General features: G+C 38.3%; 1 protein-coding gene across 2 annotated transcripts in view; it reads right to left on the bottom strand.

Moving 5' to 3' along the window:
• The window catches only part of LOC107308592 (mitogen-activated protein kinase 11), a 28,404-nt gene that overhangs the window by 2,842 nt on the left and 9,237 nt on the right, over positions 1-16,325 (bottom strand). For both annotated transcript variants that reach the window (XM_015852591.3, XM_015852600.3), the window contains exons 2-11: positions 14,414-14,543; positions 13,827-13,885; positions 12,525-12,636; positions 10,089-10,118; positions 9,905-9,952; positions 7,346-7,460; positions 7,156-7,227; positions 5,483-5,562; positions 2,237-2,315; positions 956-1,129 (exon numbers count right to left, since the gene is read on the bottom strand). In XM_015852591.3, the coding sequence (XP_015708077.2) occupies positions 956-1,129; positions 2,237-2,315; positions 5,483-5,562; positions 7,156-7,227; positions 7,346-7,460; positions 9,905-9,952; positions 10,089-10,118; positions 12,525-12,636; positions 13,827-13,885; positions 14,414-14,543 (899 nt within the window). The remainder of the gene's footprint in view (positions 1-955; positions 1,130-2,236; positions 2,316-5,482; positions 5,563-7,155; positions 7,228-7,345; positions 7,461-9,904; positions 9,953-10,088; positions 10,119-12,524; positions 12,637-13,826; positions 13,886-14,413; positions 14,544-16,325) is intronic.

Below are 16,325 nucleotides of genomic sequence, written 5' to 3' on the forward strand. Positions count from 1 at the left end.
GAATGCAGAAAGTCAGCGCAAGGACATGAGGAAGGTCCAGGAGGTCAGTAATGTTCATCATAAAACTAGCTACTATGCTCATATATTTGATCAAACTAATCTGGGGAACAAGTTATAGAATATATAAGCAGAAAAAGAAAAGTATTTATTTTATAGATTACATAAAGATGAGCTTAAGCCAAAGAGAGGGCTTTATTAATAAACAGGAAGAGTTAGTTTTCTAGAACATTTCTCAATTTAAAATGGTGAGTAAGGATGCTTTAGCTTATGCTATATCCCCATTGGACAATGATGAAATTGGACTGTGCTTTTCAGTGTATTTGCAAACTTACTGTTTAGCCACACTATTTCTGTGATGCTACACTGCAATATGATCATGTTGCAAGCATGAAATTAACTACTGAAAAAACGTTGCAGTATTTCTTTCAAGTTTGGGGTTTTGTCACCCCAAAGTAAAACCATCAGTTCACACCTCAAGCAGGATCAACAGCATGCTTTATCTATTCACAATTAGCTGCCTATATCAAGAAGGATTAGTAAAATACACGTGTACATAGCATTTTTTCACTTCTTCTGAAGAAAGTGAGGCCAGAGCCCCATATAGTGTCAGCTGCCCTAAGACTGTTACTTCAGCTGAGGATCTGGCCTAGGAGATTGAAAGGAAGATGAAATGAGTGGTTACATGGTAACTAGTGTCAGCTTTCAGTTAAGATTAAACTTGCTATAGGAAACCTAGTCAGGTGTTGTTAGAGGAAGAATGGAAGAAGGGAGCAAAATCCAGGGAGAAACTACCAGCCCTTCCACCTCTCTACTCACACAAACACATATGGACTGTCCTTGCATCCCTGAAGTTTAAGAGTTAAAACTGCTCTGGTCCAAAACAGAGAAATACTGTTTCCGAAGCCAGGTTTTGTTCTGCTGACCACATTAACTCCTATGTGCAGTTATCTGTTACCTTTCCATTCTTCTATGGTTCGCTCTTTATTCTCTATTGACTCATCATAGAGCTCGGCCTCAGGTTCGTCATCCGGATCGTGATACTGCACAAAGTATGGGTGTGCAAGCGCTGCCGAGGCAGTGATTCTTTTATCACTGTCCAATATCAGCATCTTCTCAAGAAGGTCTACAGCTATGGGAAAAAGAGAAACTAGGATCAAAACCAAAAGGGACCATCTAGAAGTGGGAGAGAAGGCAACTGTTTACATACAATTTGTTCTCACCTTATGCTCAGTTAACATTATTGGGAAAAATACCCACAAAATTTAAGCAATATAACAATTTTTAGAGATTTTATACTATAAGTAAAACTTTCATAGCTGGAAGAAGCTTCTGGTTTGCTTGTGGAGCGCAATGCAGTTCATGATAATCTATCTGAAATCTGGTTCACCTCATCAGACTTTTACAGCCTTCACTCTGAAAACATCCGTGTGCTTCAAGTTAAATCCCCCATGTTGTGCATCTGGTGCTTAACATGGTCCTATCAGACAAAAGCACCAAGAGGCCTACCACCAAGTAAATGGGTTTAAAGGGAACAGCTGCAGATTATTAGAATATACTTATATTTGTAAAAATAAAACTGTATTTTGACAAATATAAATAATTCCCATCTTAACTCAAAATATTTCCCTCTATACAACTCTTGAATGTGCACCAGGTGAAACAAACTAGGCAGTGTAGCAAGATGTTTCAGGTGACTCGAGCATCTTCTTCGCCGTGTCACAATAAACGATTCATTGAAAAATCTCTTCTGCACAGGCAGATCCAATTGATTAAACACAATAACAGCTGTGCTAGATCAGACCATTGGCCATCTAGTCCAGTATCCTGTGTCCAACAACGGTTAATAAATTCTTAGGAAATAATACTCAAAAGGAGCATTCAAACAGCTCTATTTCCTGGTGTGTTCTCCTCCTTGCCAGCAATTCACAGCTCCTGGCCTTCCTGAGCCAGAAGTGATGCCTCTAGTCCAGATCCTGTGACAGTTTTTATGCACTCCTTCTATATATCGCCTGCTTTTGCTTTTCACCCACAGACTGTTTTCACCCACTGAATTTTCCATTACGACGAGCCAGTAATTTCCACCAAAATCAAAAGATTTGGGCTTCACAAAAGAAAAACAGTCTCAGGATAGAAAGTTAAACAGTGCTCTCTTCACAGTGACAACTATCACATGGGAACACATAGCAAAGGAAATCTTTGGTTCAAGTGTTAGAGATTTAAGCTGTATCACTCTTACCTAATGGATTGGCACCACGAAATACTGCTTTCAAATCTTGTTGAGGCATATGTGGAAGAGATTCAATGTACTTTCTTGCCTAGGAATAGATCAATATACATACCACATGCACAGAGGTTACATTTTGCCCAACAGTAACAGCATCAGTTCTAAAAAAATCAAATACTCATTGCATTTCTTACACATGGGAAACCTTCTAAACAGTCGCTCATAAATATGATTATTAGGCAAGAGAGTTTGAAACAGGTATACAGTTCTAGGGGTTATATGTTAGCACTTATGTTCTCATCTGTGCAGAATGGTTCACTGATGTGCATCCCCAGAAAACACATGCATGGGGCTTTCAAACAGAAACTGCCACCTAAATAATCTATCAGTTACCCCTGGCAAAGTGGCATCATCCAATGTACTCCCTTCCCTTCTCCCTCTCCTCAGGTGATCAATAGTTTCACCAACCAAAGAACAAAGGCTGATTCTCCTAGGGCACAGACCTTCAGGTGTTTAACAGGACTTACAGTTTGCCTTGTCTCCAAGCTGTGAAAGGCTCATCCAAACTCCTCTAGGAAGGCCTACACTCATATCTGACCCATGGATACTGGCATGATGCCTGACACCCATGATCCAAGGAAAGGGCTGGGTGGATAAATCAGTGTTATTCAGTGAGGAGGCTGAATGCTGATCATGAAGGCTACAGACATAACCAGGAGATCTGAGAACACAACAGCTAAAAAAGCAAGTTTGTTTCCTGCCCAAACTGGCCATGTCCTCGTGCTTGGGGTCCCCACGTGCAGGACGCTGCACTTTCTGTTGTTGAACTTCTTGAGGTTACTCTGACACAAAACCTGTGCAGTCCCATAGCCACATTTAGACAACAGATCCTGTTCCCTACCTTTCTCTGCCATCTTAGTTTCTGTATTGATATAAAGGTATTTTAAATCATTACATTACATAGGACACCATTTAAAAAGACTGTGCTAATTTAATAAGGCAGATCTTTATGTTTTTTCCTGCTGTTTCAAAGCTATAAGCACATTCTATTATAACTCTAGACAGCCATTAGTGACATTTCAGAATCTTAATATGGTTCACATCCAAATGGAAGTAAAACTTCATGACTTATGTCTCCAACATATTAAAACAATATTAGCATTTTCCCTTTCTGCTGTAGGAGCTGACAGCGAGGCTTTCTTTTTCAGCAGCTGTAACCAGTCGTGCAGAGAATGATGTTTGAAGTCTGTACAAACACAGGATTCACACCACCTCTTTCATGCTCCTCAACTTCACAGAGGTTGAAAACACATACTAGAATGTCAGAAATAAGTTTCCAGGGGTATTAGTTTATATACGTGTATGAACAGTGCAGCTTTTGCACATTCTTGCATGGTAACTATGGACTAGGTAAACCAGGCGTACATTTATCTCACGACAAACATCTGTGGATTTGTGGATTAGTTTCTTCTATGCTGACATCAATTAACATCACTAATCCAACCATGACTGAATAAGATATGGTCAAAATTACCTCCAACCAATGCAGACCTGTCAAAGTATATTTAGAAACCATTCAGCTGCATTTATATATTTGCCACTTAAACTCAACTAATAGAATATAGATGTTTAAATTAATCTGAAAATAATGAAGTGCTATCAGTTTAAACCTGTATTAACAACACAAGACTGATGAAACAGCTCAGTAACTTGAGCTGAAAAATCCTGCTGATTTTTAGTTCTCATTTATTTAACACTCTACTGACAACTGAAAATAGGCTTGAGATTTCAGATAACCTCTGGCTCTGCTGTTAGAGGAACAGTAAAAAACTGCTCACAAAAATTAGCTGCACTAAGTAAAATCTAAATTTAAGGACAAAAAAATCATGGTAAAGAACAAGAAGGAAGGAATGGAACAGACACTCCCAAAAACCAGACAAGTTCTTCCAAGCAAGGCATGCATCTTCTTGGCACTGCTCCTCTACCTCAGTAGCATCAGCCTGGAGATGACCTGGCTGCACTCCCACTCATTAACTTGTTTTTTGTGTTCTCCCTATGCTCTATAATTAGCCCCCGTGTCACAGTTTCAGAATCCCTATGGATCACCATGTCTGCTTAGACAAGAAATCTAAGACAGAACCAGATACCATCTCCAATAAGTGTTTATGGTATTCAATATTGCAGAAGTCATAGAATCTTAGTAACATATAAAGGCTTCTCAAGTTCCTATGCTTAACACAGCGCAGTACAAGACTTGATCCAATCCCCTGCCATAAGGACTGATCCTCTTCCCGTTCTGTGGCTCAGTAGCCACAAACTCCAGGGCTGCATACTGGTGTGTGCTGATGAGGTTTCACCATCCTTGGGCCTTCTAGAAAGGTAGCGTTGGTTTTAGGCTCCCCTACTCTTTCTGCTTACTTAAACAACTAGCATTTTCTTTATTGAATTCAAAGGAAACCATCCATATACATAAGATCTGAAAAACAGCCATCAGTACTGGAGTGATGTCTATATGGAAAATGTTTAAGGAAAAAGCTGCAGCTCAGCAGGTATCTGTGCTGTTGTTTATCTGAATTTCTACACCCTGCCCATCACACCCTTTATCAGTCAGTGCCACCCCTCATTCCTTACAGCTCAGCTGGACTCATACAGTTATTGCCTTAAGGGAATCTTGTAAGCGTAGCTTTAACAGAGAAACAAGGTGAAAACAGTTTGATGAATAAGGGGGAAAAAAAAATTACATGGAGAGTTAAAAATCACATTATTAACAATACAGATACCACCATCAAGGGTGGGCCTCACACAGGCATTAAGAGATGAATAAATACGAATTTCAAATTAGTGTCTTATTCCAATTAAGATCACCCACACAGAACACGTTATTTGGTTCTGGTATCTCTGTTCCCTCACAACAATGGAAAATATAGAAGCGAAAGCGATATCAGATTTAATAACAACAATGTAATGCTCTGAGCTGAATGTCAGTTTGAATTCTTCTATTCTAAGTACAGCAGAAAAAACATCATCAGGATCAACCGTGAATTCCTTTGAAACAGGAATGGGTATCAAAATGAATCTAGCTGACAGTCAAGGTACTTGGATACCTCTGAAAATAATGTTTTCTTAATGGTGCTATTGTAGCATTAAAAAAGAAAGGTGATCCCAAGGTGTTTGCTCATTTCCAAATCAGATGTGTCTGTCACACAGTTAAAGAAGAATGATAAAGCAGTGGCCAACCCAATGGAGCTGTGAACTCACGTGTTCCGATGATATCTTCTTCAGAAGTTCAGAACTGGGTGTACCCACAACTTCCATTATTCTCTTCAGTTGATCAATATCTACACTATTTCAGGAAAATTGAAGGCATCGTAATAAAAGTAAATGTCAGACAGAACCGCTGGGTTAAACAATTTGTGAGCTTTCATGCAGGTGGTTGTTTAAAACTATTAAGCAAGACAATTCCATTTTAGTCCTTTGGATGATATAAATCCATACCTGCTTAAACCTAATTTGGAGTACCTAATTCTTTATCATTTCTATAGTACTATGTGAATCTCTGTCAGGTGAGTCCGTATGTGAGAAAATTGCCTGCAAAAATATTGCTTCCCTGTTCCAGCTTCCAATTTAACAGGCTCTTAAGCCTAATTTGAATAGCACATTAATGTTTCTGAAGGACTGAAAAGCAGTACATCATACCAAATTGGGGTAGATTGCTAATCCGAGAGCTGGTAAAAGGAAACATCCCATTTGGTGGCTTTAAACTGTTTTTTTTATCAATGTCAATATTAAAACCTTTAAAATGTGCATTTTTCATTGCCATATACAACCCATAAAACACACTACATTTTTCCCTAGAAAATGCTATTTTACAATGTTATTTTAGTTGTAATCATATAATTAATTACATAATTGTAATCATATGGTTGTAGACAATATTTTTTAATAGCAAAACATCTTATTTCTTGAAAGCTGGATGTACTGAGCTTTCCATGTAGTATATAAGAAATCTGAAGCACAGTGACCATCCAGCTGATGGACATCTGAATGACGCCTGTGCTTATATTAGAGCCTGATGAGGCTGAGCATGGCAGAAGAGTCAGTGGGAAGCCTTGGTCTCAGTTCTCTTAACAACTTTGTCAGGCAGTTCCAACATGATGCTGTTCCACACCTGGCAGTGTTTGGTTTCAGCATAAGCACTGGCTTTTGTGGAGGTTTAGAGTAGTAAGCTATGTCAGCATCCAGTACAGAAGCACGTGCCTTTGTTTCTCACATTAAAATCTTTCTTTTTCTGATGCAGTTATCTTCTCCTTCCTCATCAACATTACTGTTCTATTTTACCGCTCTCCTCAGCACCTGTTCTCTTTTCTCCTGTCACCACGGGCAGTGCCAATGGAATCCACAGCACAGTGCTGGAGGAAAGAAAGTGTTCTGTCACCTCTGTGGCACTTCTGGAAATTCTGGCTTTTTTTGTAACAAGAAACAATGTCCCTATTTATTCACTTACTACTGACAAGTAGGTTTTTTTTTGCACTTTAGGAACTTCCAATCTCAGAGCAGTTCTATGTCTTAACACAGTATCAGCAGATCAAAAAGTACTGTCACTACTCAGCTTCATTTTTAATGTATGCCATTTGTGTAAGACACACATGTGGAAGAAAACTGTTCTGTTGTAACCAGGTTATTACTTAAACACAGTTACAATATAAGGAAGAAACGTAACTACTGTTTAGAAACATCTGCTCCTGTTTCTTTTTCTACTGGCGGGTCTCGTACGTAGCTGCCATACGCACCAAACTGAACGAGTAACAAAAATTGTTGGTTTTAGAAACTTGTTACCTGAAAAGCATTTTCATACACTTGAGCTATTAGAAAAATGGAAGAACTGGACAGTATTTCTGAAGCTGCATTTTTCTGCTTTTACTTAAGGATACAATCATCTCCTGGAAACAGGGCCTTCCCTTTCAATAACTCTGCCATGATGCATCCAACAGACCAGATGTCAACTGTCAAAAATCGAAGAGAGAAATGTGTAGGATGAATCAAAGACATCATTAAGTGGAGTTGTTTCCATACAGGTATACTATAACTATATACAGCTGTAGCAAAATGAAGCCTCCATACCTGTTTGATTGTAGTGCATCCAGTTCAACATGATTTCTGGAGCTCTGTACCATCTTGTTGCAACGTAGCCGGTCATTTCATCATCAGTTTGTCGAGCCAAACCAAAGTCTAAAATCTACAGAATGATAAAAATAAATAGAAATAGCTCTTGTTACTTTTGTTATCAGTTTTGATTTTCCCCATTACCACCTGGAACAAGAGGATCTTTAAGGTTCCCACCAACCCAAGCCATTCTATGATGGTTTATATCTGAGTGTATCCTGCAGCCCGAGCATCGCTTCACCAGTGAAGTAAAACTGCAATGCTGTGCATGAGCTCCTGTGCTCTCCCTGCCATGTGCTATGGGGATTATAGAGATACCTCCATGGTGATTAGTCTGGCCCTTTGTCCTCTGAGAAAAACTTTCCACTTTACCTAAAGTTCAGTTTTCCTCTGACACCTGCTTTCTGAAGAATAAGCACTGTTGCTATAGAAATGAAACACTGCCAACTGGGAACATTTCTATGAAGCACCAACAGCAAATGCCACTGGCCACAGCATTTAAAGACCACACAAACAAATCACAAACCCCCAGAAGTTCTGTTGTTTCCCTCTCATGTTGCTTTCAGCACTGTTGCACGCAGGCAGCATTTACCTAAATCAAGCAGTGTTCTGATGTCACCAGGAGGGGAACATATATCCTGCATAACAAGGTATATTTGCATCACGCACCATCTGTTTTTGATAGAGCTCCCCCAGTGAAACAACAACAGGGCTCATTTTAGGCACACATATTACTCATAGGCACAATGGCAGAATGTTCCCTTCCATATGTTCTCTCTTGGTGAATTTACATTGACAGGAAGTCACTTCGAATAATTTTTTTCTGCTCATTTCTTTCTTTCTTTCCATTTTTTGATTAGTCTGTGTCCCACTGATTGTGGAGCTAAAAGGAATCCCACACTTTAAGAGATGCTGTTGTGAAAGTGTAATGTTCAGCTTCAGTGCTGTTTGCTAACTGACTATTCAGCATCTCTCTTGAAACAGAAACATGAATAAAACCTCCTATGCTGAGATCCAGTGTTATCTGTTATCCTGATGGCAAATCCTTTTCACAGGGAACACAAACATTTTAAGAGTATAATTCAAAATTCCGCATTTAAAATCCACTATAATGATACCAAAAGTCTAAAGAAAAATGCTAAAGTATAAACAACACATTAACACATTTACTTCTAATAAACATTAGGAACATTATATATTTCTATAAAAAAATACATAAGGCAAATAAAGCATGAATAAAGGCCTGAAACTTGAATACTAACGTCTACATTATTATAAGTGTCAGTAAGATTTTTTTTACTAGCTGATGCCTTCTATCAAATGTGTACACACAAACATGTTCTGCATCTTTTTGCTTCTATTTCCTTCTTGCTTGTACTTGGAAACATCCACTAGTTTGTTCCATTACAAAATAATTTGGTATCAGAGGAAGGAAAGCTATAAAGAAAGCAATGAACAACGTAGCAAATAGTAGGAAGAAATGTGCGCAGATAAAATAATAGAAAACAAGATTAAAAGGCTCTTACAATACAAAGGCACAGCACACGTTTTAAAGTGAATGATCAGAACCAGATGAACTGTAACATTTCACAGATGCTGAACATGTATGAGTGAAAACATTACAGGGATAATCATGAAAACTGCTGAGTGTCTGCAGCTCTCACTAACCCAAACAGGAACTACAGTTCCTTACAACAGATCAGATTAGCATGAGAACCTAAAAGCATTGCTCTTATTCAGTACTGCTTTTTGTATTTGTTTTTTTTTGCTGTTCTCACAATATTTGGAAATTTAAATCCCTCACAGCTGGAGTAAAGCGATCATAGCAGAATCCCAGTCAGAGAAAGAAACATGTCATGGAGGAATGCTAAGCTACTCATTTTCAAGCTTTAAGGCTTAGAAAGCAAGTACACTTCCCCTTTTTCCTCCAGAGCCTCGTGACTATCAGTTAATATTGCATCACATGGACACAGAAAGATCTGTATTTATATAGAGATGTGAATTAACATAGTACCTGAATAGTGTGAATTACAGGCTTGTTTTGTTTTGGTGTTAATATTGCCTGTGCCTGGGGATGCCAGCATCTCTTGTAACATTTTTATTAAATTTAACTCGTATATCCTGTAGATATAACACTGAAAGTTGCACCATGGACTCATCTAAACTTGGCAGATGTAGACATCATAGGTTAAAAGTGCAAGAGATACCCAATTAAGTACTCTATCATGAGATGTGCTATTGGCCTGTGTTCTGTCTGTGAGGAACTAGGGAGGAATGCTTTGTAAAGAGACTTGTGGTGATAATAAGTTCACAACTGGAAGAAAACACGTGTTCATGGAAATGCTTCTATGGCCAGGGAACAACAGTACTAAACATACAAAATTAATGGAATCCGAAACAAAACTAGCAAACATTTATTTTCCTTAGAGAATTGTAACACTGAAAGCTATTAAAATGTTCTTCACTATAATAGAATGATTCCTCAAGCACTCTTCATTACAGCAGAACGATTCTTACCCTCAATTCACAGTCTTCATTTACAGCTAAGTTACTGGGCTTCAGGTCCTGTACCAGAACACAGAGAGTCAGTCAGGTACCATTTTAACCTTTTAAGGTATATTATAAATATGTCTTAATAACACATTTGCCACATGGAGGGACACACTCCATTCATTTTTATAATAGCAATGAAAGAACTCACCCTGTGGATGATTCCAGCCGAGTGAATATACTGTGAAACAACATGGGGAAAAGAAAGGTTGGAAGTCAGAGGTTAGAAAGATGTAGGTCACCTGGTTCATCTTTTCGCTATTGGACCTGATGGTTTTACATACAGCAAAGATTTATGTCACACTACATATTCAAGGAGGATGGAGACATGACTAATTTCAAAACCTATCTGCTTTATCCTACCCAGAGATAGATATTTCAGAAAAAGTAACTGTAAACACAGTTTACAGTTTACACAGTGCAGGTGATACTTGCACTGATTCTCCATCAAAATTTTCTCCTTTTAAAAATCTGCAAATATTGAAACATATGCCACTCTTATCTAGATGGCAATTTTGTGCAGCTGGTTTCATAGCGCAGTCGGTGGCATTGGGAACAGTATAGCTGACACCTAAGTAATACAAGTAATTTTTCCATACTGTGATCACTGTAGGTGGCAGCCATTTGCTCCCTGGCATGAGATAGTGGCCAGAACAGACATCCAGGCATTGCTTCAGATCCACTTTCAGGAGGCACACAAAGCAGTGTTTCAGTGGTTACTTAATGTCTCTGCCATTTTACATATAACACAAGATCTCAAAGACTGAGAAAAGTTAACCTCCAATTTCCTACAGTTCAACTACTAGAGCTGATGGCCAATTTATTTATGTAATCTTACTGATGAGGACCAGTAGAAGCTCTGAAACATACTCTTCCATTCTGTAAAGAAGCAACTACCATCTTTCAGGAGCAAAGAGTACATGAAAAATGTTTATATCAACTGGGGAAAAACCCAAAGAAACCAAAACCGCATCCTTTTCATTCCAGGCCTGCACACTGTTTATCAGTAGGGCAGAGACACACTTAAATGCTCTTCACAATAACTGTAAACAGCTGAATGCAGAGGAAACCAGAGCACTGCTTGCAACAGAATTAATTGCGTACATTGCTGCTGAGAAGGGCCATTGTAGTACCACCAAGCAGCTCTACCTGCCTGCCACACCAACCCTTCATGTGTTCCAATGGGATCTGCAGGGCTTGAAGCCTGTATTGAGTACTCCCAGACAGATGTACCAGTGAGTTCAGGTATAAGGATTAAAGCTGTAACGATGGCAGCTTAGATGTAAAGAGGAAGTTATCCCTGATCAAACGTTCAGCTAATGAGATGTGAGAATTTCAATTCCAAGAAACAAACAACCCCTCCCCTTGGAAACAGACAGTGCATCTCTGAAATGAATATTCACTTTTGAGCACAACTGTTACTTAGCTGTGACACAACACAGTCATATCCAACACCGTGACTTGGATAATTAACTCTGGATTCATCTTCCTACTTAAGCTACTAACTTAAGTAAATGAGACAAAGCAATTAAGGGCCCAATTCTGCAATTCTTCTTCACTAAAATCTGCACTTGAATTGACAGAACCCACAAGCACGAATAAGAACGAACCTCTCAGGCAGCAGATGACTTCCTCAAAACCACACAGTAAACAACCCAGAGCTTTTTACCACTGCTTGCTTTCAAACACACAGTTGTTTTCCTAGTCAACAATTTCAAATATTATGAAGTTTACTAAAGCAGCTGAGCTCTCTCTTTTCTTTTTGCATATGCCTGGAAAAGAACCCTCAACACTGGCTGAGGAAAGTGTTTATCATCTAGGACTGGGAAGCATTTCCTAAATGTTCTGCTGTTTATTGACACTTCCATGTTTAATGTCAGCAAAATGAAACACATTTTAGTTCTTTAGGAAGCAAATTTTGCTACAGTTTTGTTGCCAAATGCCTACACGATTGAGTTGTATAAAATCTAACAATATGATTAAAGGAAACAATGAGTTTACAGGAAGATCCAATCCTAAGTGATCCTGTGTAACGCTGTGCATTGCTAGGATGAACTACTACTTCTAAAAGTTTCCTAATAAACCCAGTCTACTTGCTTATTTCTTCACCCATGAGATGCTCTCTACAGTAAATGGGCTGTTGGTTTTTTTGAAACTGGCTCATGTTTTTCAAAGCACAAATGTGAATGAATTGCAACGTTAAGCTTTAACAATTTCACATTCGTCATAAGTTTCTCATTATTTTCCCTTGAAAGAGAAAATGTCTGAAGCACACAATGTGTGCCTCAGAACACCTTCACTTGAGAGACCGTATGACGAGTGAATCTCCTTCACTAATAGCTCAAATAGACCGACTAGAAGTCAGTGTTTGATGGACATATTCCCTGTGCACTGCACACATCACCAATTGCAGGCCTGGGATTTATTTTTGCTTAGTAAAATAATAAAGACTCCTGAAATATTTGCTGCTAACTGAGCACCCCCAGCACAAACTGAAGTGTTCTAAATAGTGAACCAGTCATTACCACAGTCATTACCACAACATCTTGGTTGCTCTCTTGTATATATCCTTACATTGAGCCAATACCTTTAGTCCTCGAAGTAACTGATATATAAGAAACTGAATATGGTCATCTGTTAACTTCTGGCACTTCACAATGTTATTTAGGTCAGCACCCATTAAATTTGTCACAAGATACCTGTGAAAATAAAACAGACCTCATAGAAGAAAACAGATAAACATTCCCCATTGGAGATTGGTACAATGTAAATCCTTGTAAATAATGAGTAACTACATGCTCCTGTTCAGATTCCTTTAGCAGCTTCTACTCATGTATGGTTTATGTCCCTCCAGTCAGCTATAAGCTCTAATAAAGGAATCACAGCTATGAGACTTAATATGGGGAAAAAGAAAAATCCTTATGGCACATTAAAAGCTTTTATCTGTTTTTCTCTCCATGAAATACTAGAGCAGTTCAATCAAGGGAGAAGGCATCATGCCTCTAGATGAATAGGGATTCTGACCAACACAGAAGTAGGAGCTTGGGGCCTCTAAATTAGTTCCTGTGAGGAATATCTGATGATGGAGATTAACATCAAATTGGTTGAAATTAGATTGCTTTGAGTGCTTTGTGTAATTTATTTCCCTACCTCCACTGAATTTTATTTGATTTTTATTTTTTTTTTTCATAATTATTGTAGAACTATTGGTTCACCTCCAAAAATAAAATAAAATAAAATAAAATAAAATAAAATAAAATAAAATAAAATAAAATAAAATAAAATAAAATAAGTGTTGGGACAGAAGTACGCATCTATCATTCCTAGTTCTTGTTTGCATGGTTTTTCCCCAAAGGAGTCTGGCCACTAACTTTCATAAAGAAAAAAAATATGTTTGTTAGTATTTACTTCTGTAAACTATTTATGCAGTTGCTTATAGCAGATGTACACCAAGAGCAACTCGGTATCTATGGTGTGCTTCAGTAACACCAAATTAAAACTAGCTCTCCGTTATCCACATATCTGATTTACCTTGTCTAAGGTAGCCAACAGAATATTTCCTGCATTCCTGAATGATCCCATCTGCCTTTGAAAAAAAACAAAACAATCTACAGATAACACATAATTGAATTGAATGTGCTTTAAGCTGCCTTTATGCAACACCAAAACATTTATGAGATGCCTGCAGTCTTATAAACCATAATTCAAAAAGCACTACAATGAGGCCTGTCACCTTGCTATTCTTTTTATGGCTTTATAAGTTGATGCTAACTTCATACAGAGCTAAATGTGGCTTCAAATCTACTACCAAAGTACACTCTTCCTTTCTACAAACAGTGTTACTTGGTTACTTACTAATTAGTCAGAGTTATTTTAAAATATTACTTACACTTCATTAAAATTTTCTATTGATGTTGCAGGTGTAAAAACATCCAGCAATCCTATAACCTGAAAGACAAGGGAATTTACATCGTATTTTCAGAGAAATGGAAAGCAACATACAACTCACATTGACAGTGCTTAGGATTTTTGACAGGAAGCTGACAAACACATGGCATGCACTCAGTTAAAGATAAATGTAACCTGCAAAAGAGGCAGTTTATGCAGTTGGAAACTCAACTCTCTCCATGATCAATTGAAAAATCTATTAATTGCAAAAAGTAGAATGGGACTGTAGATAAGCAGAGAAAGTCAGGAAATGTAACGTCATGTTACAGAAGAGCTTCCATCAGATTCCATTAGCTGAATCTCCAAGACCAAAGTAGATCATTTTGCAGTAAAAAGGCAGTGTTTTACTGGAAGTCTTTACAGTCCAATGACTTCATTATAGGTTAGTTATCCATGTTCAGGCATCTGGTGTAGCCAGAAAGAGTTGTACGCACTTTTCTAACAAGACTGTACCTAATTGAAATTATACTTATATGACAAACTTGTGTCATAAAAAATTTGAAGGGAAAGCTCTCACTCTTCACTTACATTCTCATGCTTCATGTGCTTCAGCAACCTGAGCTCTCGGTAGGTCCTCCTTGCATGAATAAGTGACTGGAAAGGTCTTGAAAGCTTTTTTACTGCCACCTTCTGTCTTGTTTTGGTATCATAAGCTGAACTACAAGAAAAAGAACGACCACGTTGAAAGCACACTTCCTTTCAAAGCTCTCCCCTGGTTCACTGGGTTTTACTGCAGAAACTTCTGCTCTACGGGGGATTCTCAATCCTTTGTCCTCTTTTACCTTCCACTTATGGGTTGCAAGTGAAAGAAGCTAGGCAGCAGTAACCATGATACAAAGACAATTCCATAATGTTTCCTCAGGCAATACCAGCAATAAATGAACAACAGGTACTTCCTAAACTTCACAGCTCTTGCTGACATATAGCGTGTGCTTAACTTCAGCCGTGTGGAGCTACCCCCCTGAGGAGGACACTAAACACGCAGGTATTTGCATAAAAGAGAGACCCATTGTTTGTTGTGCATTAAAAGATACAAGTGCAATGCAGCACAGTTAAAAAATGTCTGTAATGGAGCACGAGAATTGAAATGATTCCTTTATATTTTGCTCTGTGACATCAAACAGTATGATTACAAAAAGACTGAGTTTGATACTTCCTGTTGTTAAGAAGAATATTGCTTTAATTCACCATTTATTCATTTAATTAAGAAGTTGTTCAAATAAAATACTTTGAAATTCCCAGTTTAAAATGTGGATGACACTATCTGCAATTGCTAGCAGCAGCAATAGCACAGACCTTAATACGTTCATCTTACTGAACTTATTTTTGAATTACAAAACACTAAAAATTAAATGACATGGAAAATGCTCAGTGCAGGATGACAAGAGGCAACAGCCACACTAGATGCTATGATGTCCTTGCCATCAGTCTTTAAAATACTCCCGACAGTTTTGAAGCACTGAAGGCCAGGCTGGATGAAGCCCTGAGCAGCCTGGTCTGGTGAGTGGCATTCCTCAGAATCAGAGGAAACTGATTTAATCGACTGGTTTCTTGCAAGCACCGTGGAAGGAGTGAGTCACTCACAAGATCAATGAAAGAGATAAGCAGATTACTTAGCTACTTTCTCGCAAGCATCACAGCATCGGATCTTCAGGGAGGTTTTAAAGGTTGTGCCTTTGCAGAGCACCTCAGGAAGGGCATTCCCAGAGCAGAAGAAAGCATAGGAAGTAGGAGAAAACCTGTTTCACTTTGGAGGAGTGGGTGGAAAGGATACCATAAAGATGCTTGTTCTGACACAGTTAGTCAAGATATGAGGACGTTGCTCAAATATGTGGAGAAGCTCAGAGAACAAGTGGTGCAAGAACAGACAGTAGAGGCCACAAACACAACATGAAGGCTGCAAAAGTAAATCTGAAGAAATAAAAAGGAAGCCAGTACTTTGCTGTTAGTAAAACAAAAATGCAGTAGAACTCCAATGACTGTAATCCTGGACAGTGAAGCCAATGGAAAGCAGCATGAACTCAGAAATACGCACTTGCTATATCCTCTCTAACATTTTATAGTGAAAATAAGATAAATGTTTATACAGATAAATAAATAACGTTGCCCAAAGCAGCAATCTGTGTTCAACATCGCAGCTTTTCTGGCAATTCACAAGCCTCCCAACCTCATGCTTGTATGAGTTCTTGAATATTGTATACATTACACACAGATAAGAGGAATTAAGCTTGAAATCCCATTAACATGACCAACATCCCTCTCCTCCCCATTTTTAAGTCAAATGTGGATTTCAGTAGTTTAAGAACTGCAGATCGTTAAGACAGAATGCTTTTCATCCTCCATATGATTCAGATGGTACAAAGAACTACTTTTCTGTTTTAGTAATTCTTAGGACAGCAGGTTTTTAGACCCGGGATGGAAACCCATAGCAAGAGAGAAA

The sequence above is a fragment of the Coturnix japonica genome, chromosome 1, assembly GCF_054131305.1.
Source record: "Coturnix japonica strain WE chromosome 1, WE-NBRP24, whole genome shotgun sequence".
NCBI lineage: Eukaryota > Metazoa > Chordata > Aves > Galliformes > Phasianidae > Coturnix > Coturnix japonica.